Source organism: Corvus moneduloides, chromosome Z, assembly GCF_009650955.1.
Source record: "Corvus moneduloides isolate bCorMon1 chromosome Z, bCorMon1.pri, whole genome shotgun sequence".
Lineage (NCBI taxonomy): Eukaryota > Metazoa > Chordata > Aves > Passeriformes > Corvidae > Corvus > Corvus moneduloides.
This window is the reverse complement of record NC_045511.1, coordinates 32,659,812-32,685,026: the sequence shown is the minus strand read 5'-3', so window position 1 is coordinate 32,685,026 and position 25,215 is coordinate 32,659,812. Positions and strand designations below refer to the sequence as shown.

At 42.8% G+C, this 25,215-nt stretch overlaps 1 protein-coding gene across 3 annotated transcripts in view; it reads left to right on the top strand.

The window, feature by feature from the left end:
- The window catches only part of ABCA1 (ATP binding cassette subfamily A member 1), a 93,314-nt gene that overhangs the window by 9,921 nt on the left and 58,178 nt on the right, over positions 1-25,215 (top strand). For all 3 annotated transcript variants that reach the window (XM_032095468.1, XM_032095466.1, XM_032095467.1), the window contains exons 2-5: positions 5,115-5,258; positions 11,370-11,463; positions 14,715-14,856; positions 15,734-15,855. In XM_032095468.1, the coding sequence (XP_031951359.1) occupies positions 5,193-5,258; positions 11,370-11,463; positions 14,715-14,856; positions 15,734-15,855 (424 nt within the window). In that variant the 5' untranslated portion in view covers positions 5,115-5,192. The remainder of the gene's footprint in view (positions 1-5,114; positions 5,259-11,369; positions 11,464-14,714; positions 14,857-15,733; positions 15,856-25,215) is intronic.

Genomic DNA, 25,215 nt, shown 5'->3' with positions numbered 1-25,215 from the left:
GAAGTGGCCAAGGCACTAGACCTTGATTTAGGAGATGGGGATTTAGTTCTCAACTTTAGACTTAGTCTGTACCTCTGTTACACTATTGCCCATCCAGGCCACTAGTCCTCTGGTGGTTTGTCTTGTGTGGCTCAGAATGTCAGTTCATGAGTCAGGCACTTCTGTCCTGCCTTCATATGCACAATTGTTAGAGGGATCTGCTTTCCACTGATGGCATACCGATCGCTGGGGGACTCTAGATCTGGGCTTTGCAGAATTCACACGGCTCATGGTATTGTTTCCTTCGCAACATGCAGCTTGACACTACCTAACACAAGTTAAATGTCAAGATATTATCAGTGTTCATAAAGACGACTATATTTCTGCTGAAATCTGATGTTTATGCTTTAGTTGCTCATTTTCTTCCAAAATGAGTCTCATTTGACTTGATACTTGTGTAGACAAGATCTATTGGAGTTAAGCAGATGTACAAATTTTTTGTCTAGGGCAGGAAGCATGAAGTGCTAGATCATGTCTGCTTGTGAGAAAGGAGAGTCCTGGCTCTTGTAGCTCATAACATGTAGCTATTAGATTGGTGCTCTCCATCGCCACTTGATCTGTGGAGAGTTGCCAGTGGCGGTAACTTGCGTGATAAGGAAAATCTGACTGAGAGGACGGAGGCTGCTAGCTTATTTCATGGAGGCCACTGAGCCTTCCATCAACTGGTGAAAGCTTTTTTAGCTCTGCTGACAAGGACTTAGTTTAAATTGCCTATAGTGTCTTGCCATAGCCCTGAAGTGTTCCAGTTTCATAAGGTTTGGTAAGTTCACTTTGTTCCCTCTTGAAATAGTGATTTAATTTTTTCTTCTCTAGGGGAAAGGTTTTTTTGCCTCCCAAAAAAAAGCAAACAGCTGCATTGTTTGCAGAAAGCTGCTTTTGAAGGCTATTTTATGTTTACTTAGTACAGACACCAGGCGAGGGGGTGGGGAATGGATTTTATGCCACTTGAGCTTTTTATTCTCTAAATCTACAGCTGTAAAAATACATTTATTTAACAGGGATTAGGTCGGGAGACTGTTGGTATACCAGCTAATGGACTTTTCAACAGCCGTTCTAGTTTGAAATAGCGTCTAACACCCTCCTAGAAAGAAAGGGCTGGCCAAAGTATGTGTTTCATTGTCATCATTTTCAGAGGTTGCCCTGTAGCCTAACTTTCTCTTGAGTAATTTTCTGAATTGCAGAAAATGAGATGAAATTGCAGCCCTATTGGTCGGGAGGCTGTGCAGGATTTCTGCAGCAGGGCGAAATGTCATGTGCAAGGAGTCTTCTGCAAAGGCAGACCATGGGACAAGTGCATGGAATCTGTGCTTTAATTGTGCAGGTGGGAGTTGTACTGTGGTACTTTATATCACAGGAAAACGAATGCTGTGGGGATGAATTCCTGAAGCTTTTCTTACTCTAGACAGAATGCAGTATTACTGCTTCAGGGAGTTCTGGGTGAGTGTCAGGAGTGATCACTGATACCTGCTCTTGGCTCAATTTTACACAGGTGAGACGTAAAAGCCTGCATTGGAAACTTAACAGAGTTTTGGCACAGCAGTACTGAATGTCAGGTTGTATTTCCCAGCTATGTTGAACTTACCAGACTGGTCCGAAGTGGTGATACAGTGGGACTTCAACTCTGAGCTGGAAGTGTTGGGTTGATCAGTTTTCTGCATCTCTGGCTTACAGTTCTTGCCTATTGTGAGCTGGAAGAACATCTGAAAGGATGCTAAGCTGTTTTCCTCTGATATTAGTTTGCTAAGTGCTTTCTGATGGATTAGTAATTCAAGTGAATTCAAGTAATTCAAGTTAACTTGTGTCAGCAGCAAACCAAATATGTCAGCCTCTGTGGATGAAAATCAGAGGTGACTACTAACAAACCTGTTCCACAGTCTCTAACAGATACTGGGGCATACAGTGTCATTGCAGCTGTCACCCAGCATGGCTGGAAGAACTGGATACACTTCAGGCTCAGGTGTTGTGCTCTTGGGGATTAGTCCCCTGTTAGGCTCCATGCCCTACTTTGATGCAGGGACTTAGCTGGTATGCCTGCATTTGGGTAGTCCTTAAAAGTTAGTATTTTTATGTATTTTGAAACTTTTGTTCAGGCAGAACAGGCCAGATAATTTGCTTTATTTCCAGTAAAGGTTAGCTAAACTCCAGAGAGCTAAAGTGCAAGCAGATGGCACAGCTGAGTCTTCCTGGCTGTGCATGCTTCTGCTGGTCAGCTGAGATGAGTTAAATGATAAAATATGTGCCCTTAGCTCACTACAGTTTGCTAATGTGATGTGAATGTTACAACTTCTATAAAGCAGTATTTCCATGTTCTGTATCCTGGGGACTGACTGCAGTTGCAAGGGATCAGTGTCTGAATTTACACTGATGTGCGTTAAACTAGCTACCCTTTGATTTGCTCATTCCACAAACTGCTTGGACTTCTGTTTTGCATCTGTGCAGGGTATTAAGGTGCAGGAGTAGGGTCTAATTCCATTGATGAGAACACCAAAAGTCTCTTCAACTCTCCATGGGATCCTTTTTGTACTCTTCCTGTGGCACTTTATTCTTACAGATTTTGGTGTTTGGCTTTAATTGCTGGAAAGCACTGGAAATCAGTTTTTTGGAGAGCTAACAGTATTGGGGGCCTGAGCATGAGGTGTGGAGTGGGTACTCTGAACACCCTTCTGAAGATACAAACCACCTGTTGCATAACTACCAGTGACTGTAGAAGGCTATACAGTCCCTTCCAGTCCTCTACTTCTGTATGCCAAACTTGTACAGTGACTGCAGGATTAGACTTAGGCAGAAAATTTTCTGGTTTGTGGCATGGTGGACAGCGCGACAAATCAAATGGAGGTCTGTGACCTACAGAGCAGTACCAGTATCCTTGTGGAAAAATGCTTGAAAAGAGCAATTCTCTTAGTGTTCGTCAAAAGATTTTTGTACCACAATTGTGGTCACTGAGTGCCTGTGTACTATTAAGTAGTAACTCTCTTCAGAGTGAATAAAAGTGTTGCCAAATCTCCCAAATCCTAAGCAGAAACTTCACAGCGGAGGTAGTACAAAGGAGACGTAACAATATTCCCTACCTAGTTTTGTTGCTAGGTTGATTGCAGCTTTAGGTATGTAACATAGACATGCAATGGAAGTGTTTCAAAGCCCATCCCCTCCCATATCCAAGCCTGTAAGCAGTGGGGTGCTTTGGGTCCATGAGCGTGGATGCAGTCATTAGCCAGGATTTGTCCTCTGACATTCCCCACAAAGGGCAGGTTTTTTCCCTACTGTGGATATGCCAATAGCCTGTCAACTGCCTTGCTCTGAGTACAACTGGGAATTCAGTCTACCAGCCAGATGTGCATGCATCTGGAATGTGTGAGTGTCAGGGTGCTCCAGTCAGTAGGATGCACTGGGCAGGGAAGGATGGCTCTCCTGTCAGACGAGTTGGGCGTTCCTCTGAGAAGGAGAATCTGTGGAGGTCCTGTCAGTGAGTTAGAGCAGCATCTGGCAGAAGTTAATGAGCCCACACTGACTGTATGCTCTGCTGCCCATGTGCTGGTATGAGGGTCAGTTTGTAAGGTTTCGTGGGCATCTATTACTGCTCTTTGGTTCTCTGTACTGGCATTAAGGAGCACTGTTGTCCTATTGTAATACTACAGTGTAATCATCTACAGAACTCAGTGTAATAGCTTTATTTTTGTTAGTCATGTTGGAGATTTTTTTTTGTAAAACAGATCTATATTATTAAGAGACAAGTTTTTAATCTGCAAGTCATTGCAATAATGGAATTTACTTTTGGTGAGACTTGAAGACCACAATTGTTCATCATCTCAAAGCTCACATCCAGAATTTTTCATTAGTCTTACTCCGGTGTAGGACTGGTCAGAGCATTTCCTGAGGAAGTCTTATGTTCCTAGCATGTTTGTGGATTTTTTGGAATCTTTTCAATGCAGTTTGCAATCAGACATGCAACTCTTAATCTTAGGGCTAGGGTACTGTTATGTGGGACACCAGAATCAAAAGCGTGTGTGTTCCCAGTTTAACAGGTGTTGGAAAGAGTGGTTCTCTTGGTGTGTGTTTGAATCAACTGCTAGTTGTCTTCTTAATGCTGGTTCTGCTAACAGAGTGTATTCAGGTACATAAATCAGAATCAATTTAATGTGGATTAACTAAGTTCCTGTGTGGACACTTATTCAGGATTTAAACTGCTCTTAATTTGAAGTGGCCTTAAAACTCAGAAGTAAATTAAGATATGCTGAATTAATTCTGGAAAATTAAATTTAACTAATGTAGTGTAAGCTCATCCTAGAGCTTAAAGATTGAGCTGTGCTGGAAGACTATGTGTACCAATCCTATACTATGCTCTTATTAATCGCCACCAAAGAGATTAATGTATTTTTTAATCCTTTAAGCTCTCATACTGTAGTGAGACGCACACTCAGTGCACCTAATTCACAACAGTGTTGGAGGCCAGGTGGTTGCAAGACCTGAGCACTGACTAAATAACAATTTTCCAGGTACTTCATCTAGATTTGAACAACTGTAGGGTCCTTCTTAGTCACTTACCTTCAAGGGAATGGACATTTCTCCCTTGCCTGTTAAATGCGCAGCACTTTCTCTTCCGAGTGGTGGTGTTGACTGGACTTCCGAACAAAGGCTTTCCTAATTTGGCAGCTGGCTTTTCACCATTATAAAAGTAAATATGGAAAGAGGCTTTAAGGAAAAGGATTGAATTTTACAGTTCAGTCTTATTCAGAGGGGTCTTTAAATCATTTTTCGAAGCTTGTTATTTTTTCTCATTTGGGGCTATCCTTGCTCTTGGAATTTCTGGGGCAGAAAATAGTGTTGTATTGCAAACCTCTTTTTGTGCTTTGGAGCTTTGAGGTAAGAAACAGTGAGCTGAATCTGAGTTTACTGAGACCCATGAGACTTGGCTGGAGTCCATGGGCTAAGAAAGAAGATGGTGGGGTGTTCCATGGGGGGGCTGCAAGGTCACAGAGTGCAGCCTCTTGTCTTTCCCTATCTTGTTGCCTTTTCTGTTTTGAATGACACAACTTTTCCCTTCCAACTTTTTTCTTGTTTTTCTTTTCTTTCACTAGTTGATGCCTAGCCACAACATCTGTACTGTGTACTGCTGCTGCTACACAAAGAGAGCTTCTAGGCTTTGCTGAAGGAAGATGGCTTTCTGGACGCAGCTGGGGTTGCTGCTATGGAAGAACTTTACCTACAGAAGAAGACAGACTGTAAGTATTAGCCCAAGGGTGTTCTGGGATCTTAAGTTATAGTCTTGTAGCTTACTTTTCGAGAAAAACAGGGAAACATCCTCTATCTTACTTAGTGTTCCTCCTCTAGTGATTCCTGGCTGAGCAACTGGTCTGGCTTTGAAAAACCTGTTCAAATTGGAGAGAGTGGTGGGTGGACAGAAACCAGAGGGCTTGAAGGCACTCAAGACTTCTGTCCTGAATTCCAGTGTGAGAGTGTTGGAGTACTGAAACACTGATGTCAGATCAGGCAGAGAGGAGGGTGCATCACTGCTCTGTGCTGCAAGGAAGACGTGAAATGAAAACCTGTACTGAGACCTGCTCCACTCTGTGGGTGAGGCATTGCCAGGCTGCAGGGATGTGCCCGTGAGTCTAAAAGCTTTTGAATGCTGCCAAGTTGCAACAACAGCAACAAAATCCTGCCATTTCCTAATGGCAGAAGTGGCAGAGGCAATAGCAGACATCTCCAGTCACTTAAATCATTGAGAGAATCCCAAACCTGCTATGTAACTTTACAGCAGAAGCTATAGATTAAATGGATGGCAGGAAGCATGTTCCTGTATCGGCATGAGGATAAACCCAGGCAACTGATGTTTTCCTGCCAAGGTGTCTTCTGAGTGGCTAAATGCTGTCCTCACCATATGTTAACAGTGTGGAAATTTACCTGTTAAGAATACACAGTATGTAAGAAGAGTTTCTCCTTGTGATAACAAGGACACAAGAGTGTGGATCCAATGTGGTGTTCTTAAAATTCTTTTGCCTTTAGCTTAGTGAGACCTCATAGGATGCTATAACTCTTGAAAACAGCTAAAAGCCTGAGAAAAGATGGTATTGGACCTCTAGAGATTTAGGAAATACCTGTGTTGGACAAGGCCATGATTTGTGCAACAGGCTTGTTCAGGGGATCTGGCCTGCTAGATCTGACCTTGAGGAGGTATCAGTAGGGAATGTGAAGGGAACACGGGTTACTGAAGTGGTGAGTGGAAAGTGGTCTCTGATAAGGTTTTTGAACCCTGCAAATGTCAGGATGCCTGCCAGCCAGTTGGGTTGTGTTGTTTTAGTAACTCAGTGTCACAAGGGAGGGGAGGCTGTCATATTCACCACTGGTAATGGTGACAGTCCCTGAAGTATTCACTCAGGTGTCTGAGGCTTGTTTTTATAAGACTTGGGTCCAGTGAATTCAGAACTGGAATTAGTCCATTCTTAAATAAAACAGGCAAAGGGGGCTTATGGCCTCTTTGACTTTTCCTGTATACATCTGTGGTTATAGAACTGCCAGTGATGACAAAGTTTTTGTTTTGTGTGTTTTTGCCTTTCACGAGTCTTGATCTCATGGACTGCCCACCAGAGAGGTCATGGACTGTGTCAACTGCAAGGAGTGAGGCTGTCTGCTCTCTGGATGTATGGGTCACATCCTGGCCTTGTGAACAGACTTATGGTTTAGAAAAATGTTACAAATGAAGCTGGGGAAGTAGTCTCAAGACTGGCTGTGGCTCCTTAAGATTGGCTCTTCTCAGCTATTGCCCATGTAACCTAGGCTCTAAGAGCTAAAAGCACTCTTCCTACCTTGCTACTAGAGGTCTAACTTTTGCCTACTACCAAACTGCCTTTAGAAAGTAGGGCATTTCTAGGATGTTGTAGGATTTTCTGGAGTGATGTTAAACTGAGTAAACCAGGAGGGTGTTTCAGAGCAGCTGAATTTTATGCTGAGGATGATAGCTTGGTTTTCTTCAGTAGGATCTTCTGAAAATAATAGAATCATAGTCATTGTGGTTGGAAAAGACCTCCAAGATCATCAAATCCAGCCTTTGTCCAAACACCACCACACCAACTAAACTGTAGCACTAAGTGCCATATCCAGTCATTTTTTTGAACACTTCCAGGGACAGCAGCTCCACCTACTCCCTGGGCAGCCTGTTCCAATGCCTGACCACCCTTGCAGTGAAAAAACTGTTCCTGATGTCCGACCTGACCCCTGACACAGCTAGAGGCTATGTCCTCTGGTCCTGTCACTGTTTCCTGGGAGAAGAGAACCTCCCTCTTCCTACAACCTCCTTTCAGGTAGTTTTAGAGAGTGGATAAGGTCTCCCCTGAGCCTCTGTTTCTCCAGGCCAAACAACCCTAGTACTGCATCAGGTGTGAAGAGGTCTGAGTTTAGCAGACCTTGTGTCATGTCAAGGTAGCTGTGCTGGGCGCAGGGCTGTGACTGGGCAGCAGGGGTGCATTATATCCTTCGGTGGTGCCAGAGAAATGCAGCAGGCTAACCCTTTTGGATCTGCTCAGCTATTTCTTGGCGCCTTCTGGCGGTTTCTATACCGGTTTCCCATCAAGTACCCCAGAGGGCATGAAACTGCTCAGAATCTCTATTCCCCACTGACTGTTAGTCAGTTAATAATGAAAGCCTGAGACACGGCTTGTTTTTGTGGGGCTCCTCAATTGTGTAGGGGTTTTCTCATTAACAGTTCTCATTTGGGCTTTATCTGAAGATGTCAGGAGGGGAAGGCCACTTAACAGGAAATGGCAGAGAAGGAGCAGAACATCTGTTTTCACCATGCTGTTATCATGGCTGCACAGTTTTTCATCTCTTTGCTTTCCTGGTAGGAGATCATTGTCCTTGAGTTGGGTTGTGGTGATGAAGGCTCTCTCCCATTTGTACTTACTGAAGGTGTAGCCTAGAAATAGTTTGATCCTTACCCTTCTTCTCACGAGAAGTGTGGGCTAGCCTTGGCTTCCCACTGAACCCCCTTGTTGGCTGCTGCGAGTTAGGGCTGAATTGCGAAAGCTGGGTTCAAAGCTCACCCTGACGTGTGCAGTTCAAGTGTTACTTTGTACTGGATAACTTCCAACAACACCGGAGTGGGGGGAAAGAGCTCACATGGGGAGAGAGGAAAGAAAAATCATGTTCAGGGGTCACTGTGTAAAAACATTTCTCTCCTTGCTTTCTTGCAAATGAGGAGACACCTCAAAGTTGCATGGAGAGACTGGTCAGCTGCTGGTAGCTCCCTGCACTGAAACTGGATCATAAAGGTGTGGAGGGGAGTTGACAGTGGGATGGGGTGATAGTCTTGCTCAATAGATTTCCTGTTGACACAATGTAGAGCTCAGTGTTTAATGGCATCCTGCATCATGCAACTGGTATAAATTTGGCATGCTTTAGGTATTAACCTTGGTAAAATTAGGACAAATTTGTTCCTAGCTGAACTCACCTGCTGTGTGCAAATGGGATGTTCCTACTTCAACTCCAGGTGGAGCAGGGATAGCTGAGGGGTTGGGTGCTTGAAGATTAATTTCATTATTTACCAGGCTGGTCTAGTAGTTGCAGCAGAAAAGTGGCTGAGAAGACTTGATCTTTCAGTATCCACTTAAAATGAAGCTCAGTGAGAAGTGTTCCCTTTTTAGTATCTTTGTGTCCTTGTCTGGAAAGGCTGCAGTGGATGAAAAGTGCTGTCATGGCAGGGGAGGGAACCTGCTGGCCTTTAGGAGCAAAGGAAGGTAACTCAGTTTTTGTTGAGCAGCACAAGAGGCTTGCTGAGGAGTCTCTGCAGACATGCTGCTGACCCTTTGATCTTGTCCCTGTGTGAGCCGCTGGTGCAGCAGTTGCCAGCTGTCTCTCACTTGCAGCATTTTGCTGCCTGCTATGGTACCTGCCTTCAGCTGTAAAGGTGCAGCTTGGTCAGTATGAGCTGCCTCCCTCCTTTCTCTGTCCTCCCTGAGCTTGTCAATCTGCCAAGTTAGGTGTGTTGTGCATGTAGCCCACATGTGTTTACCTTAATGACAGTGTAGTTACCGGTAACTGGGTGTGCAGAAGAGGAGCTGTGTGTGCAAGTGGCCAGTTCCCCCTTCAGCAACAGGGCCGCTTGGGCACTGCTCTCCCCCCCAGTGTCATATGGCTGGGGCTGATATTTCTGTGAGCAAGCCAGGGCTTGAGCTCAAGGGCAGCATTTTCTCATTGGTTCTGTAGCAGTTGCAGGGCTGTGAGAGGCCATCTGTCCACACCGGTCCCCCCAGGAAGCCTCCACAAGCCTAGCTGACAGTGCTCTTCCCCAAACAGTGTAGCAGCAGTTGCTTGGGGTACATGCTGCTTGCCTACAGCCACAGTGGCAGAGGGCTGTGACATGTGCAAGAGCATGACCATTGACGCTGGAAGAGGGAATGGACTTGTCTTGGTTTCATAGCCACTTTTCTGTGAAGAGGAGGAAAAGTCCTGCTGTGTTATCCTGGCAGCCGCTATAAGAGTATCCTGAAAACAGAAGGAGTAGACAAGTTGTCAGTGTCCTCGCTCTGAGCATCTTTGATCTCTGGGAGCCATCTTTGATCTCTGGGAGCCAGAGCACTGTTTAATGCAGAAGGAAACAGGCTGTGAATGTTAATGGCTGAGTGTGTGCTGCCACTACATTGTTTGTTGTAGTAAGAGACCAAAGATATGAGGCATCTTCCGGGCACCTTTGTTAGTGTGGTCTCAGTGGAGTTTCTTACCCGGTAATTGTACAGTGTGGGCATGAAAATAACAGATGACAGAGTATTCTGAGTTGGAAGGGATCCATAAGGATCATCAAGCCCAACTCCTAAGTGAATGGCCCATACAGGGATTGAGTCAGCAACCCTGGTGTTATTAGCACCATAGCTGGTTCTAACCAGCTGAGCTAATCTCAGGATCCAATGGGTAACGATATCCCAAAATTATCTTGCAGAGACTGGCACTGTTACCAGGAGTGCCTGGGAGACTGATGCTTAATTTTTATGCCTTTTAGATAGAGCTCCTATTGGATGTTTAATGTCAGCTATTAAGGGTATCTGGGAAAAGCCATCCTGCATCATTTCCTCTGCTGGATCAAGTGACCTTTGTTTTAATGCCCTATTTTTACAGTGTGAGCTCATGTTGAGGTACCATAGTCACCTAGAAGTCTCTGACCTCAAAGTTTGCATAGAGTGCCTTGTGCTGAGTGTCAAGAGTCCAATTTTAGCTGTTAAGGATGGAACATGGAAAAACATGTTTGTGGGTGGGGATTCTGTCTCCCACTGGGTTGCAGGTCTTACACTTTGGATTTTAAGGAGAATGATGTAGACCTCTTATTAGAAAAGACTGAGTTTTTCAGGAAAGAAGTGGAAAAGATTTTTCTTCACTTGACCAGGGAAACACTCTGTTCTCTTACTCCTAATGGATGAAAAACATATGAAGTAGCAGCATAAAAAGCTTTCAGGTTTTCCTTGTCTCATAGCTCACTGAAAATAAATGTTTGGGCAGTCTTTCTGGAGTGGGAAAGTAGGGGTGTGGCTAGTGAAGCTCAAGTCTGGGAAGCTTCGCTTGTGTCTCAGAAGCTCTCGGCTGGAGAGCTGCTTTTCCCACGTGCTTCTGTGGGATGTGACACATCTCAGTGAATTTTTCTGCACTTCAATTCTCTGTCTAAGAAATGCTGTGTATTTAATAGCACGCTGTTTTTCTTCTTGTCTCATCCCTCTAAATAACAGAGTTCTTTCTTTATTTACCTGATACTCACTGCCTTTCTGTAGATGACCTGCACCAGTGGGTGCTGCCTACCTTCAGGAAAAAATATACGTTAGAACAGAAACTAGATATGAGCCTAATCTTAGTAGCTCTGCTTTCTAGATACCAATATATTTCTGCACCACTGAAAGAGTTGGCATAGCATGTATCAGCACAGTTTCCATGTCTGATGTGTTAGGGTAGACGCTTAATGGTCTACTCTGAGAATGGGATACATGTACCCCACTACTTGAAAAAATGGGATAAAAAATTCAGCTTATTGCTAGAAAGATTGATTGGGAGGTTTCTTTCAGTAAGGGGACAGAAAACTATAAAAAGAAGCCAAAAATAGCCCTTTAGCACATCCATTTTAGTTGAATAAGTGGCACATGTTAATGAGAAAAAACTAATTCTTTGCAGATTATCCTCTGAAGCTGGAGGAACAAACTTCTTGATCCTGGAATGCATAGGCAAAGCAAAGACAGTTCTAACCAGCAGAGACAGTGCTTACAAAACTGTTCTGGCTTACAAGTGGATTGTCCTAGAACTTCTATTCTGACCTTTATTTTGAATATAATGTCTTAATACTTTGTCTTTATTGTTTCCAGTTCCAGCTGCTGATTGAAGTTGCCTGGCCTCTGTTTATCTTCTTTATCCTGATCTCTGTAAGACTTTCATATCCGCCCTATGAGCAGCATGAATGTAAGTACCAAACACAGCAGCTGTACCCAGAATGCTTGTTGTTTCATGGTTAGAAGGTAATAATGCAGCTGGCAAGATGCAAAGAGCAGTGGTTCCATACTTCAGTCAGAAATCTGCAAGAGGATTTAATAACTCCTTTGCTTCCACCTCGGGAACTGCAGTTAACTGATGATGTTGCTCCAGGACTGTACATTGCTGCTCTTTTTCCTGCTGTTTCTCATTTTGTATTCATATTACCTGAGAATTTGCTGTACAGCTGTGACAAATCTATAAAACCTGCACAGAACCCGTATCTTATTTTTCATTTTTGATCTGTATGTGACTTAGCATAAAAGAATGCAGTGTTCTGATCGCTAAGAAAGCAATTTTGTTTCCAGGTAGTAAAGTGCATTAATGTATCACATTAAAGAGCACAAGAGCCATTCTGTTCCTTCTAGCCATTACAGTGTCAGCTCTGCCTTTAGTAGATTCAACAGTCATACACTGCTGAGAAAAAACAATTTTGCTTTTCTCTTTGCACCCTAAATGGGCAAATTTCTGCTTTTCTTTCAAAGGAAGCTTGTTCTTTATAAATGGCTATAGGCCTCTTTGGTTGACATTTGATTTAGGAAGCGTGACTTGTTTGTTAGCAACATGCTGTTGTTTTACTGTGTTTGGTGATAGCTTCATACTGCAATTAGCTGATTGTGGAAGAGCTCTTTGTTTATCTTTCCTTAGCCTGATTACTGCAAGGTACGGTTTAAGGGTCAGCAAAACATGTTTCTGAAGGGCCCTTTGAGGTGGTTCTTTCTTAAAATGAGGAAAGAACTTGCTTTTACAGCACTTATCCTGTCTTTGCAATGGCTGGGGCATTTTGTGCTGTTTGCTAGGTGTTCAAGCTGGTAAGTGTCTTTTAAAGCTGAGATGTCAGTGTTTGCAGTTTCCCGTTACACTTTGGACTCTGCTGGTCCTATGTGCTGCCTAACTTGCTTTTTTCAGCATTCAACAGCACACTTGAAGCTTCCTTAAATCTCATACTTTACATGGTATTTGAACTGCCTCTTCTGACTGAAAGTTACAGTGACATTAGGAGAGATACCTGTAATAACACATGAAGCTGAAGAGAAGCAATAAGCACTCTACTCAGTTGTTATAAATAGCTAGCAGCCTCAATGGTAGTTTATTTCAGGTACGGCAGGGCTGCATATAAAATCAATCCTAGCAAGAGCTGTGATTTCATAAAACTACTTAGATTGATCTTGCTAGTCAGTAGCCTTCTCATAAAACATTTGCTCTGGCACCATGCTGTCATAAGCATAGTTTTGAGTCTTTTACCTGCAATCCTTTTTCCTTCCCATTTATGTTGACTGTTATTGCTTTGTCTTCCTTCTTACATTGTCCTCAGCAGTTATAGAGTATAGGGCATCTGGTAATTTTTAATTCACATTTATGGCTAATTCCTCTTCATTTTTTGAAGAGTTTCTGCGAGTAAGTTTCTAAATTGTGTTGTCTGGATTGGTTTTACTGAACGTTCACTCATGCTGACAGATGTGGATGTGCTGTGAAGTGAAGCAGTTTTTGCTGCATTGTGAGCAGAGATAGAAAAGAAGAAGGCTTTTGGGTTCATGGTGAACTCTTTGGCAACCCTGTGGATGCCTTAAGGGAAGTAGGATTGCTCTCTGTAGTGGCAGTGTTCTATGCTGTTCTGAAATCACTTGTAGGTAATGCCTGGTGATAGCAGTAGCAGAGCTGTGTGCAAGTGCTTTGTAGCCTCCAGATAGCCTCAGTATTTTAGTGATAGTCTTTTTCAACAAAAAAGTAAAATTTTCAGTTTTCTTTCCCTGTTTGAGAAGAATCAAGAATTGGACTGTTGTCAGGGTTTCTTGTTTCTAATGGCTGGGCTTAGTGTGAGGAAGTTTCCTCCTAAAATATGGAGGAACAATTAACTTTGAAGTGATAGTTACGTGGCTTTCACCAGACCAGTCAGAGAAGATATCTTAGATTGCTATTGAGCTAGATTGTGTCTTGTAGAGCTCTTCTTTTCTGTTCCTCTGACTCTTCAAGGTATTCAAAATGCACTTTATTGGGAGTGGGAGGGAGAGAATCTGACAAGAAGTGACTAATCTTTTCTGTTTTCTGTGTATCTCATCTGATTTACAACCAACAGATTCCCGCTTTACTCTTGGAGAAACTGCTGTTACATGCATCACTGTCTGTAAAAAGTTACTATAAACTCTTGTGTGCCATTCCTCTTTCTGTATTGGCTCTGAACATTTTCTTGGAGTTACTAACAATGTAAAATGAAAGGCATGGAGGACAGAGAAGGTGATTCTCTGGGAAATTTTACAAAAAGAATATGAAAGTCTTAGCATTTTTCTTCTTCCTCTACCCTCACCTCTTCCCCAAGCCTCTCAGCCAAGAAGGACAAAAAAAGGAAAATCAAACGAAAGTCAGACAGCTCAGGTAAAGAGCTCTTCTGTTTTAAACAGAGAACTAGGAACAAGGGTTCCCTGGGTACTGGAAACAATAAACCTTAGTTTCCTTCATCTTTCTCCTGCACAGAGTCCTTGGCTTTCTCCAGGGAGGGCTAATAAGATTCCCATCTTCCTTCAACCACGTACATTAACCATTCTTGCTGTAATTCAGCAGCTTTGATACCTCTTTCTTGGCCTTTGGTACTTCCTTTGGGGTAGTGGAGGAGCCAGCCCCCTGAGTGATAGCAGGTATGCTGGGAGGATGAGGTAGACACCAGAGGGAAGAGTGGGCATCTGATCCTCAAAGTCTTGAGCTTTGAGGTACCGAGGAGGGGACACAACCTTCTTCCAGGATTCCTTCCTAGTGCAGGGGTGAGGAAGTGAGCTCACTGCAAAAAGCAGCCTGACAGCTTATCTAACATGCAGGATTATACAAGGCAGGCCTTTCCTGCCCTGTCATTGGGGGTATGGGATTCAAAAGTACCCAAGTGGCATTACTGGTGGATATCTGCCATGAGTAGTTTGTTACTGCTTTGTTCTTAAACAGGATGTAAACTCTCGCCTACAACTTCAGTAGTTCTTTAGCAGAAGGATTTAGACTTCAGCAAAAAGATTTGAAAGAGCAGTGTGGAGAGTCTAACATAAGCTCAGTCCTTCTTAGTGTTGGGTGTTCTGCTCTTTCGTGAGCACTTTGGGGCAATACCCAGTGCAGGGTTAGCAGTGCTCTTCAAATACAATGTTGTGTAGTAAAAGCTTGTATCATGTATTTGTCTCCTAACTCCTGTGTTTCTGTTCCAGGTCATTTTCCAAATAAAGCTATGCCTTCAGCAGGAACCTTGCCATGGATACAGGGGATCATCTGCAATGCCAACAACCCATGTTTCCGCTACCCAACTCCTGGGGAATCCCCTGGTATTGTTGGAAACTTCAATGCCTCCATGTGAGTCTGTCTGCTTTTGCCTCATCCCTATTCTGGGGAAAACGTGGGGAAATGGGGTATTTGGAAATCACCAGCTAGTTATGAAATCTTATGCTAGTGGGGGTTTGCAATTTCTACTACCTCTGAAGTACCAGATTCTTCAGTTACCAAGTGCATAGGGCCTAGCAGACAGGTGGTAGGTGTGCAGAATTCTCAAGTCCAAGCACCTGAAGCTCTTGGTGAATGAAAAGCGCTGCCTGGGTAAGGACTGAGTCCATTCTCTTACCTGGGCTCTGAATTTGACCCATAAAAAGGTAAGCCTTTTTAAGATGTTCTTTTTTCAGAGCATCTCTTTCCCTGTTTAATGAGCCTGTGAACAGTATAGAGTGTGAGGCAGTTGAACAGGTTTAGGGGATACTCTCTGACATTTATCATTTATTACTGGCTAACATGATGCGGAAAGCACAGTTGATGGCCAGCTTTCCTATACCTTGCCTTACTTGCTACATTCATACTGTCAGGAAAGATAGGCTTAGTGCAGAGTATAATGTGTCTGCAACCTGGAGAAGCATTTGAAAGGAGCAAGGAGATTCTTAAATTATTGTTCTTCTAAGAAGCAGTAGATTATAGGCAGCAGTAAGCCCTCTCCATCCCAGTCCTAAAAATGCTTTCAAATGCATGATGTTCCCAATGTAACTTACATTGACCTTGCATTAGCAGATATCTTCTGTTGGGCTCCTTGGATTGTCCCAGGGTGTTCACTGAGCAAAGAGTTTTTTTTGTGCTGGAGTGACATAACCAAAGGGGATTAAAGTTTGGAATTGGTATATAAAACTGTATCTGTGGATGGTGGCTCACAGAGCTGATGACTGCTAGTTGTTTTTCTGTTTTCCCCCAGTGTTTCCCGCCTGTTCTCGGATGCCAGGAGGTTACTGTTGTACAGCCAACAGGACACAAGTATAAAGGATGTCCAGAAGGTCCTGGGAAAACTACACAAGTTGGGAAATTCCTCTGCCTTAGGTAAGAGCCTAAAAGAAAGAGTCAATATTTGGTATTTCTGGTCTGTTTAATTCCATGTATGTGTGTAAATTTCAGGAATGTGCCATCATGTGAATATATGCAATTATAACTCAGAATTTATCGAACCTTTTCCAATCCTGCAGAAGTACCTTAAGCCTCTCCTGTGTCAGAGCTTTTTGTGCTCTTTGTTTGGTGGAAGAGAAGAGGGGTGGTGTGCAATGCCAAGAACAGCAGCTGTTTTGGATGTGAAACTATAATCCTGGGCGCACTGAAGTTAGTCAAAGTGCTCATTTTCTCAAAGGAGTCCAAGTAGTGTGTCTTTTTGGAGAGTGCTAGTTATTTTGGTGTTCTGTCAAGCAGTGAACACAATGTAGCTACAATTTAGTGTTCTAACGCCTGAGCTCCAGAGGGAAGTGTGCTGGAAGAACACAGATGGGGAAAAGCTGATGTTGGCCTCCAATTTACAGACTGAAAGCTGGTTATTATCTGACAATGAAGTATCCATTTCCCTTCTTGTGTTTGATTTTTGGAGGGTTTTTTTTGTTCCTATAAGACTGTTTGGTGTTGTATACTTCACTCTCTGATACTGTCTGGCAGGATTTTGAATGGCAGGGTACGAAAGAAAACTGTGTAGGGGGCTTTCACAGCCCTATTTCCCATGAAAAAATTAGAATCCTCCCATTTTCAGCTTGTGGAAAAGATGATGTGCCTTCCTGTCCTGTGCAGATGAATGAGTGACTAGTGTGAGATCACATGGGAAGCTTGCAGCAAAGCTGGGACGTGAAAGAACTGTTCTGTCTCAGGAAATGTGGCAGATCTCTTGCTATTGCCAGGTCTTTCTGACACGATACCTTGTAAAAGGTTTTTGGGATATTCATCCCAGAAAGATTATCTATCTTGGCTGCTGTTTTAGTGTGGCATGTGTCTAGTGGAAGTGATGGAAAGTAATGGTTTAGAAAGACATACAGCAGGGAAATAGAAAAGGGAGCACAGCCATTGAGGGTCTTCACCTACTGCCTTTGTGCAGCATGTGGAGCTCTTTGGACACAGGTGGTATTTTAGTGTTTTGTGAAAATTGTCCTTGGTTTCACAGCTGTAGTTCTTCTTAGCTCTCTTCATTTGAAGATGGCTCAGGCACACTGCAGGAAGAAAAATATCTGACCTGGTATGATGTGAATAGTGTCACATAGTGTCTGATGTGTGCTGAGCACACTTTAAGCAGAGATGGTGTTTTTACATTCTTTCCTGTGTTGCTCAGTACATTGCAGGTTGTCTTGGAATAATCTGTACTGTTAGTGACAGGTTGACAGGTATGTGCTGAATCTATGTTCAGACATGGACTGCGCAAGGTATTTGTCTTGAGTATTTAACCCTCCTCTCTCCCCTTCAGGGCTGCGCAGAATCCTGATGTGACCAGATCTGCACATAATACTGTGGTCTACTGACTCTGAGCATTAGTTGATACTTGTGTATAAAGGGCACCTCTCCTTGCTGAGGAGCTCAGTATCCATACCACCAGGCCTCCTCTCTTTTTACTCAGAGAACTGGTGAGCAGCAGCTTCAGAGGGGAGAGGATGCAGAGTGAACCCTTTGTGCAGAGATGGACGCATAAGGAACACAGCCAAAATGAGTTAACATGACTATTTCCCAAGGAAAAGTTTAATATTGTTTTCTTGGATATCTTCAGTTGTTTGGTTTGATTTGCTGGGAACAAGCTCTCTCCATCAGAATGACAGATATTGTTGTTAATGGTTTTACACTTCTAGCTGTAGTATTTTACACTTTAGTAGTACTACTTTTACACTTATATTGGCAAGTTAACTCTTCCAAAGAGAGTAGATGCTGGTGTGGTGTTTTTTGTTAGGACATGCCGTGAATGTCAGACATGGCCATTTATAAGAACACTATCCAAGCCATAAGCTGAAGCTCTTGCTGCTGGGAAGGTTTGAGGGGGAGGAGTGATTCCAAGAAGAGTTTTGCATATGGAGTACTGTACAAGTTGAAAGTCAGAAGGCTCATGTTTCTCTCCACTGTAAAGATTAGTGGCCTGACTGCAAAAACAAGCCTCAGACCCAGTCATCAGACTATATTTCTACAATAAAATATTTCAAATGTGTAATCAAAAAATCAAGCCAATGTGTCATTAGAATGACAGAATGTCCATTGTTGGTAAGGCTTTTAGAGAACAAAGCCTGTTTGTCCTTCTTATGCTCATTTACAAAGCCTTCCAGCTTGATGGACCCTGCTGCCCACTTCTTGGCTGTGTGATTCGTTCTCTGACAGCATGCATGGAACAGCATCCTCTAATCTTAGAAGTACTCATGTATTTATACTTAGCAGCGCTTAGATTCCTGTGCAAGGAAGGTCAACTCTCAGTTGCTGTTGACGATGAGGTGTGAGAGATGCAAATCCTCTTCACTCTGGGGCATTTCCTCTAGTGACTCTGGGAACCTAAGGAGACAGTAGGAGTGGATGCCAGATGTAAGTGCACCACCCAGCCTGAAAGCACTGTCTGTATACGTGTGTTTCCCCCAGTAGCAGGAAGGCTAATTATCAATAAGCTAATAATTGAAAGCATTATAATATTCTGTATGTTTTAACTCTGGCCTGGACCTGAATTTGTGTGAATTGGTGGTGCAGACAGGTGCAGCTTTGCAGCTTCCCCAGTGGGATGGACTGTATGCTCCCTGGTGTGTGACATGGGCTCTGTTGGAGTGTCTTCAGCTCCCTTCTCCCCTCACACATTCTTCCTGCTGCTGCCTGATGACTTTGAAACAGGCTTCCAGGAGTTGATCCCTCATTGCCAGCATACAGACTGGAGCTAATGCTAGTCACGCAGAGTATTCATGTCTGTATCTGGCTTCTGACACTGGAATCTGTTTAGAGACCATTTGCCAAAGTCCTTCTGCTTGAACCTTCTTTAAAACAACCCTCACAAACTAATGGTCAAGGTGTGACTCTTAGTCATCTGATCTGAAGTTATGCGTGAGCTGAACCTTGGGGATGAGAGACCTACTTAAGATGGGAGGTTGCTTGAGGTGCTTGCACAGGTATGTGCAAGTCAGTGTCTTCGTTAAAGACAAGGTAGGACACTAAGGTTTTGTTCAGGCCATGCTATGCACTCATTCCAACAGGCTTTGTCTCTTAGGCACTTCTTGATGAGGTGGGAGATAATTCCTCATAACAGGCCTGTTTGTGCAGGAGTTTGAGAAGGAACAGCAGAGAAGAGCTCTCTGTTGGAGAGGAAGGTGTTACCAGTAAGGAACAGTCCAGTGCTGCTTCATGTAGCACCTTTTTTGGCCAGGATAAAGTGCTAATTGGTGGTGTGAGGGAGTTCAGCACATTCAGCTGTCACATTCTATGGGCAGTGCTGTTGTGTGGCCGCTTCCAGCAAGCCCTGGGCAGTGAAATCTACGTGCAGGCACACACATACCATAACATGATCAATTTTGCAGGCAGGTGCCAGGTGCCCTCTCTGTTCCACTTGTTACATGTCTGTCCAGCAATGTCACCAAGGTCTTTAACACTCATGATAAGGCAGAGTGCAAATCAGAACAGAGAGTCAAAGACCTTGGTGACGGCACTTTCAAGAACATGACAAGGTTGCTGGGATTGCCAGCTGCAGTAGGTTTGGATCGCTGCTTGCAGGCACTGAATTTGCAGCTGGCCTCAATGTCATTTTATCAGGTTAAGTGTTTGCAAGAAATAAGCTTTTCTTCTGTTTTGAAAGATGGAGATACAGCTTGCTATTGACGCTGAGGTACATTTCTTTATTTTTCCCTTCAGTTTTCAGGACTCCAAAATACTTTGTTCTGTAGTGCCACAGGGTAATAAATTATCAGGTATAATTAAAGCCGTCTTCTTTTGTTATCGCTGAAAGTTGCAGATATAAGCCAACCTGGCTATATTTACTCCATTGCTCTTAGTTTTCAGTGATCCCAAAGGGCATGTTTCTGTTTTTCTTGAAGCCAACCCAACTAAACAAAAATGGAACAATGCAATAGGCAGAGGGAAACAAACAATGCCTAAGAAATTGTATCAGATCTCAGGCTATTACTCCACACGTGCCCTGCCTATCCCTGTTGTTTGCTGGATTAGTATTGCTCGTGGTAGGAGAGAAACATCAACTGGGTGGCATTCTTTGCTGATGTTGCACTCTGCTGCACAGAGATGTTGAGACTGAAGGAGTTTGCAGCCTGTCTGGTCAGTGCTATTAGTGCTTCTCTTATTTAACAGGTAAAGGATTGTAGAAGGCTTGGGCTAAAGAACAGCCTTGGGAGGGGTTTTCTGGTGACTTGTGTATTACTGTATGATTACAGGCTGCTCAGGGAAACAGGATGTCATGCATTACCTGCTAGGTGACATTAAGGTGATGGCTAACTCCCTCCTCAATGTCTTGTCCCTAACAAAATTGTCCCCACACCCTCAAGCTAAACATTCAGATTGATTCTTATACCCTAATTAAACTGTTTCCTCCCTGACTTCCTTTGGGAAGAATCCTAGCAAAAGCCAGCCAGGCTGGAATGAAGACTAGCAAACCATGCGTCCAGGTGGCCTTCACCCCCAGAAACACCAACTGTGGCAGGGTGGCATTCCTGTTGCTGTGCATAAATATACACCTGGATTCTCTGGTAATGTGCTCCACAGTGACATTCAGGTCCTTGCCTTTCCTTTAGGTCGAGAAAAAGTGTTGCCAGAAATGTTGCCCTGTGGTATCAGTAGAGAGATCTTGATTTATTAGGGTAGGTAGGAAGGCTACTTTACCTTTTTCAGTACCAGTTACCTTGCACTAGCCCTCAGCAGAAATCCCTAGGATATTCCTGGCTGCTACTTCCTCCCAGACCAAAGCACCCCTCCAGGAAGGGGAGCCTGGGACCATGTGGGGAACCACTGTGATTTCTGCTGCAGTCAGATGCAGCCTGTCACAATGAGCAAGTGGAAGAAGCGGCCAATACTGGGTGCTTGGATTGCGCAAAGATTGTGGTGTGCCATGTCAATTGGGTAGGGGATTCAGGTACACATGACAGTTTTCCCACATTTGTCTAATTAATTTTTTCTTCAAATCTGTGTTGCTGAGCAGGCACAGATATGAATGTCCTTAGATTTTATTTTTTTAAGTAAATGGAAATTGTTTAGGCAACTGCGGATCTTCTGGAAAGACATTTCCAAAACATTCTTGGAAGGGCGCTTTAAGTCCCTTACTACAGGTAGTGAACAAAGTCTCTGTGTGAATCCAATGGGTCTGTTATTTCTTCTGTCCTAAACTGAAACTAGGAGGCTGACAGTCAAGAGATGTGCAAAGGTGGACAGACTCTTACGGCAACGTTTTTTATAGGGCAGTTAGTTATGTAGCTTTAATTAGTTAGGTGGCATGATATTTGCATTATTCAGAAAATAGCATCCTGTGACTACAATATAACTGCATATGGAATTACCACTTTCAATGGAGCCTGCTTTTGCTTTCCTTATTATTTGGTAGCCGAGGATGTGATTATCAAGATAATAAAATTATCTTGATAGAGGTCAAGGTACAAAGGTCTGCTGTACTTCTAAATCTGTTCCCAGGCAATCATACTTGTTTTCCATGGGGCTGTTCATGAGCAGTTGTTACTATGTGACTTTGCTTAGAGGTTGAGATGGGCAAACACATACAGCAAAATGTATATTGCTGTATTCTGATTCTGTAGAACTGGGCTTTAGTGTCTGCTTTTGGTCTAAACTTCGTTTCTACAGAGATGCTTTGGAACAGAGAAGTTTAGAATTGTGTCAGCTTGGATTCTGGGTAGATATGTATGGATGTGAGAGAGTAAGGCTCAAATCTCTTAGAATGGGGAATTGAAAAAACGCATGCAGTGTTAAGTTAAATCTGGCCTTGCTGTAGTGTCTGCACTAAACTAGGCGACAGGAGCTTGAGAAAAACGTTTCTGAGAATCCTGTCGCAGAAGATGGTGTGAACCCTGTTGAAAACACACCAGGAGAATTGCAAGCTTGTCAGCATAAGGCTGTGCTGGCGGTATGGTTACTTTAGAACCAGCTCACCCAGTAGTGCTGGTTAATGGTTTGACTGCATGTAGGGGAGTCAGCAATGCCCATAGCTACAATTAGCAACAGAACTATTCAAATAGATACCAAATTGCCGTTTCTTGAGGGCACCACCTTTATCTTTCTTAACTTACCTAGATACAGACACAATGATAAAGAAAACAAGAGTTGCTTGCTGTGCTTGTCAGTAATTAATAACTAGTATGTGCCTCAGAAGCAGGACCATCTTAAAAAAGTTATGGGTGTTTTCTTTAGTCTTCACCCTCCTCTGTCAACACTGACTTTTATTTTAAATCAGCAAATAAAGTAGAGAGCGTTAAGTGAACAGTTAAACCTCTCACACTTAGCTATTGTCTCCCTCTTTGTATGCAGCCTTGTCAGTACAGCTTGCTAAATGTCAGGACTATGTTGCCAAAACTTACACTGTTTTAGCTTCAATTTGCATTTATTTTCTATGTTTTCCACTGTGGCAAATTCTGCATTTGTTTTCATTGACTTCTAATCTCAGAATCTTAATATAATTGCCTGATTTGTGGAAGACTGCATTCAGTTTATTTAAGCTACAGTCTGAGGTTGGTTGAGACAGCAGGATAGTGACTTTTCACATCGAGCTTAGTGTTAGTAGTCCCCTAGGAAATTTGTAACACTGTTATCTGATGAAAAGTTCAGCTTTCTCAGGGGATTTCCGTGTGCCTGAGCTCTCATGCGAGTGGAGATTATGAAATTGCCCCATTTGGAAAAAGCCCTGTGCACTTCTGTGTTTGATTGGTACTGAGGCCAGAGTGCCTAATTTGGGTCTGACCTCCCATATCTTTCAAGTTAATATTCAGCTTTGGAGCTATACCTAGTAATCATACATTTTATCTTCAGCGTTCATTACAAACACTTATTACCTAATTTTTACAGCATTCCTGTGAGCTAAATAAATAAACAGCTGCCCTCATTCTGAAACACAGGAGGATGTGGCAGTTTTCAATGCAGTCAGGAGGCAATAAAAGCTGATGGCTTTTAAAAAATGTTGATGATGTATCAAGTTCATTTTTACACAGGCAAGAAGATAGAGCATTGATTGACTGATTTTTTTGAAAATACGTGTCAGTTCAATTTTTGGGCAGTCTTTTATGTTCTAGTTAAATATTTTGGGTCATAAAATAAGTGAGTGTTAATACCAGGATCCTGACTAAAATCAAGCAAAATGTTCTGCCACCTGTTGCTGAATTTCTTTGCAGCTTCATTAAAATGCAACAGTCTCTACTTCCAGTCCTAGAGTTTTTTTGCGGTTTCTCTGTTTTATAGAATAGCAGTTGTGAATTGTTTGAAATACACTTTTAATTCACTTTACAGGTTTTGTGCTTATATTTTCATATGTTTTGTTTTCAAAATTCTGGAAAAATCCATTGAATTAAATGCAACAGTTGCAGAATTTTTAAAAAATGCATCTGTTTATGTATTTACTAAGTGTCAATAATTGAGTTTGTTAAAACTGCATATTGCTTAGGCCTGTGTATCAGGAATCCTCAGCTGGTGAATTGGTGTAGCTCTGCAAATTTAGTGGAATGTACGTCATCTATTAGCTGAAGATCTTGCCCTAACTTTTTTTTTATGCTGACCTGGCAGCACTCTGTGTGCTGTATGTGGGGGAGATTCATGCTGTTCTGTGATGCACATCCTCTGTAAACAGCCAGAGTTTCTTTCCCTTTCTAATTTAGCTTTAGTTTTAAGGATGGTGCAATAAGCGACCCTTTAAAAGGATTTAAAATAAGACTCCTTCCTGTGAGTTTTGGTGTTTTGTGGTGGTTTTTTTCCCCTCTCTGAACCTTTCTGTTCTTCTAAACATATATTTTTAGAGGCACATACTACCTGAGGTAATATTTAGATGTATTTTTGCTTGATGTTGTCAGAAGGTTTACATAACCACAGACAATCAGAACTCAATAAACATAAACTATTGTATCTCGGAACATCTTTTCCTTGTAGTTCTCTATCTATTTTAACATGTGCAGCTGAAACATAACTGGACCATATCTGAAGCTGACTGAGCATAGATATATGCCAGAAGGAGATTTGCTTATGGGACAAAGACAACTTACTGCAAAGATAGCAATATCTTAACTCTGAGTGCCTGTTCTGGCTCGTGCCAACCAACTCCTTAGGAAAGCAGCAGCTGCTGCCTACCCAACAAAATGTTACTTCAGAACAGTAGGGAGGAAAAAAAGAAAAGTGGTTTTGACACTTGATACATTATGTGAACTTGGAAGTCCCTTGTCCCAACAATTTCCATTGTAGCAGAGGCACAACTGTATGAGAACATGGTCAACAGCCATCACCTATGGTGTTACCCTGCTCTGTTCCACATGCTTGGTGCCTAGCAGGTGGGGAACAGTGTGCTGTCAAGCCAGAGAACACAAATCAAGACAATGAAGTAGCCCTTTAAGACCTCAAGTGTCCTCACGTACCTGGTCTTTTTCATTGTTTTTCATGTTATCTCTGCTGCTACCTTAAGGAAGTGTAAGGAATTTTACCGGTGTATCCATAGAAATAATGCATAAGACCTCTCCAGCCGTACACATTCCATTTTCTTCAGGTAATTCCAGTGCTTTGTGACTCTGGTACATGGAATCAGGTTCCTAAAGTACTAGCAAGCACTGTTCTTCTCTGTGTCTAGAAGTAATCCAGCCCTCTGTGTAAAACAGTGTGGTGCAAATGCTCCAGGGTGTATTTTCAGCCAGCAAGTTCTGTCAGTACCAAAGGGAAGGAATGGTTAGTATATTGACAGTCCAATAGAAAACCAGCTGGAAGGATGAGCTTCTGAAACTACCAAGACAGGGTCTGTTGGGACCATCCTGATGTAGTGTAGTATAGTGTCATGCTCAGAATATGAGAGACATGGTTTCCAGTCAAAACTTCATGTGAATTTGGGCAATCCTTATCTTCTAACATCTGTTTTTCAGTCTTTCCCAAAGGTTGAGAAAGTTCTTCAATTATTTTGAAGTGCTGTTGCTCATCAATCTTTTCTTTAGTGCTGAAGTTTGAGGGTTTTATTTCCATCCATTGGACTTGAGACTCAAAAGCAAACCCAAAGAACTATCCGTAAGGGTAACTTTGCAATGACCAACTAAAGTGAAATGTAGGGAGCAATCATGGGAGGTTGAAATAATTTAGATGTAGGTATGTTTTCAGTGGAAATAGACAGTGTTTCTGGTTAAACTAAGTGCAGTATAATGATTGGCTTATTGTTGTTAATCTTTAGCATGTTAATCTTGGTTGCTTTTACTCTTTGTTCTGAAGGTGGCTTGTGCTGCAGTGAGCTGGATAAGG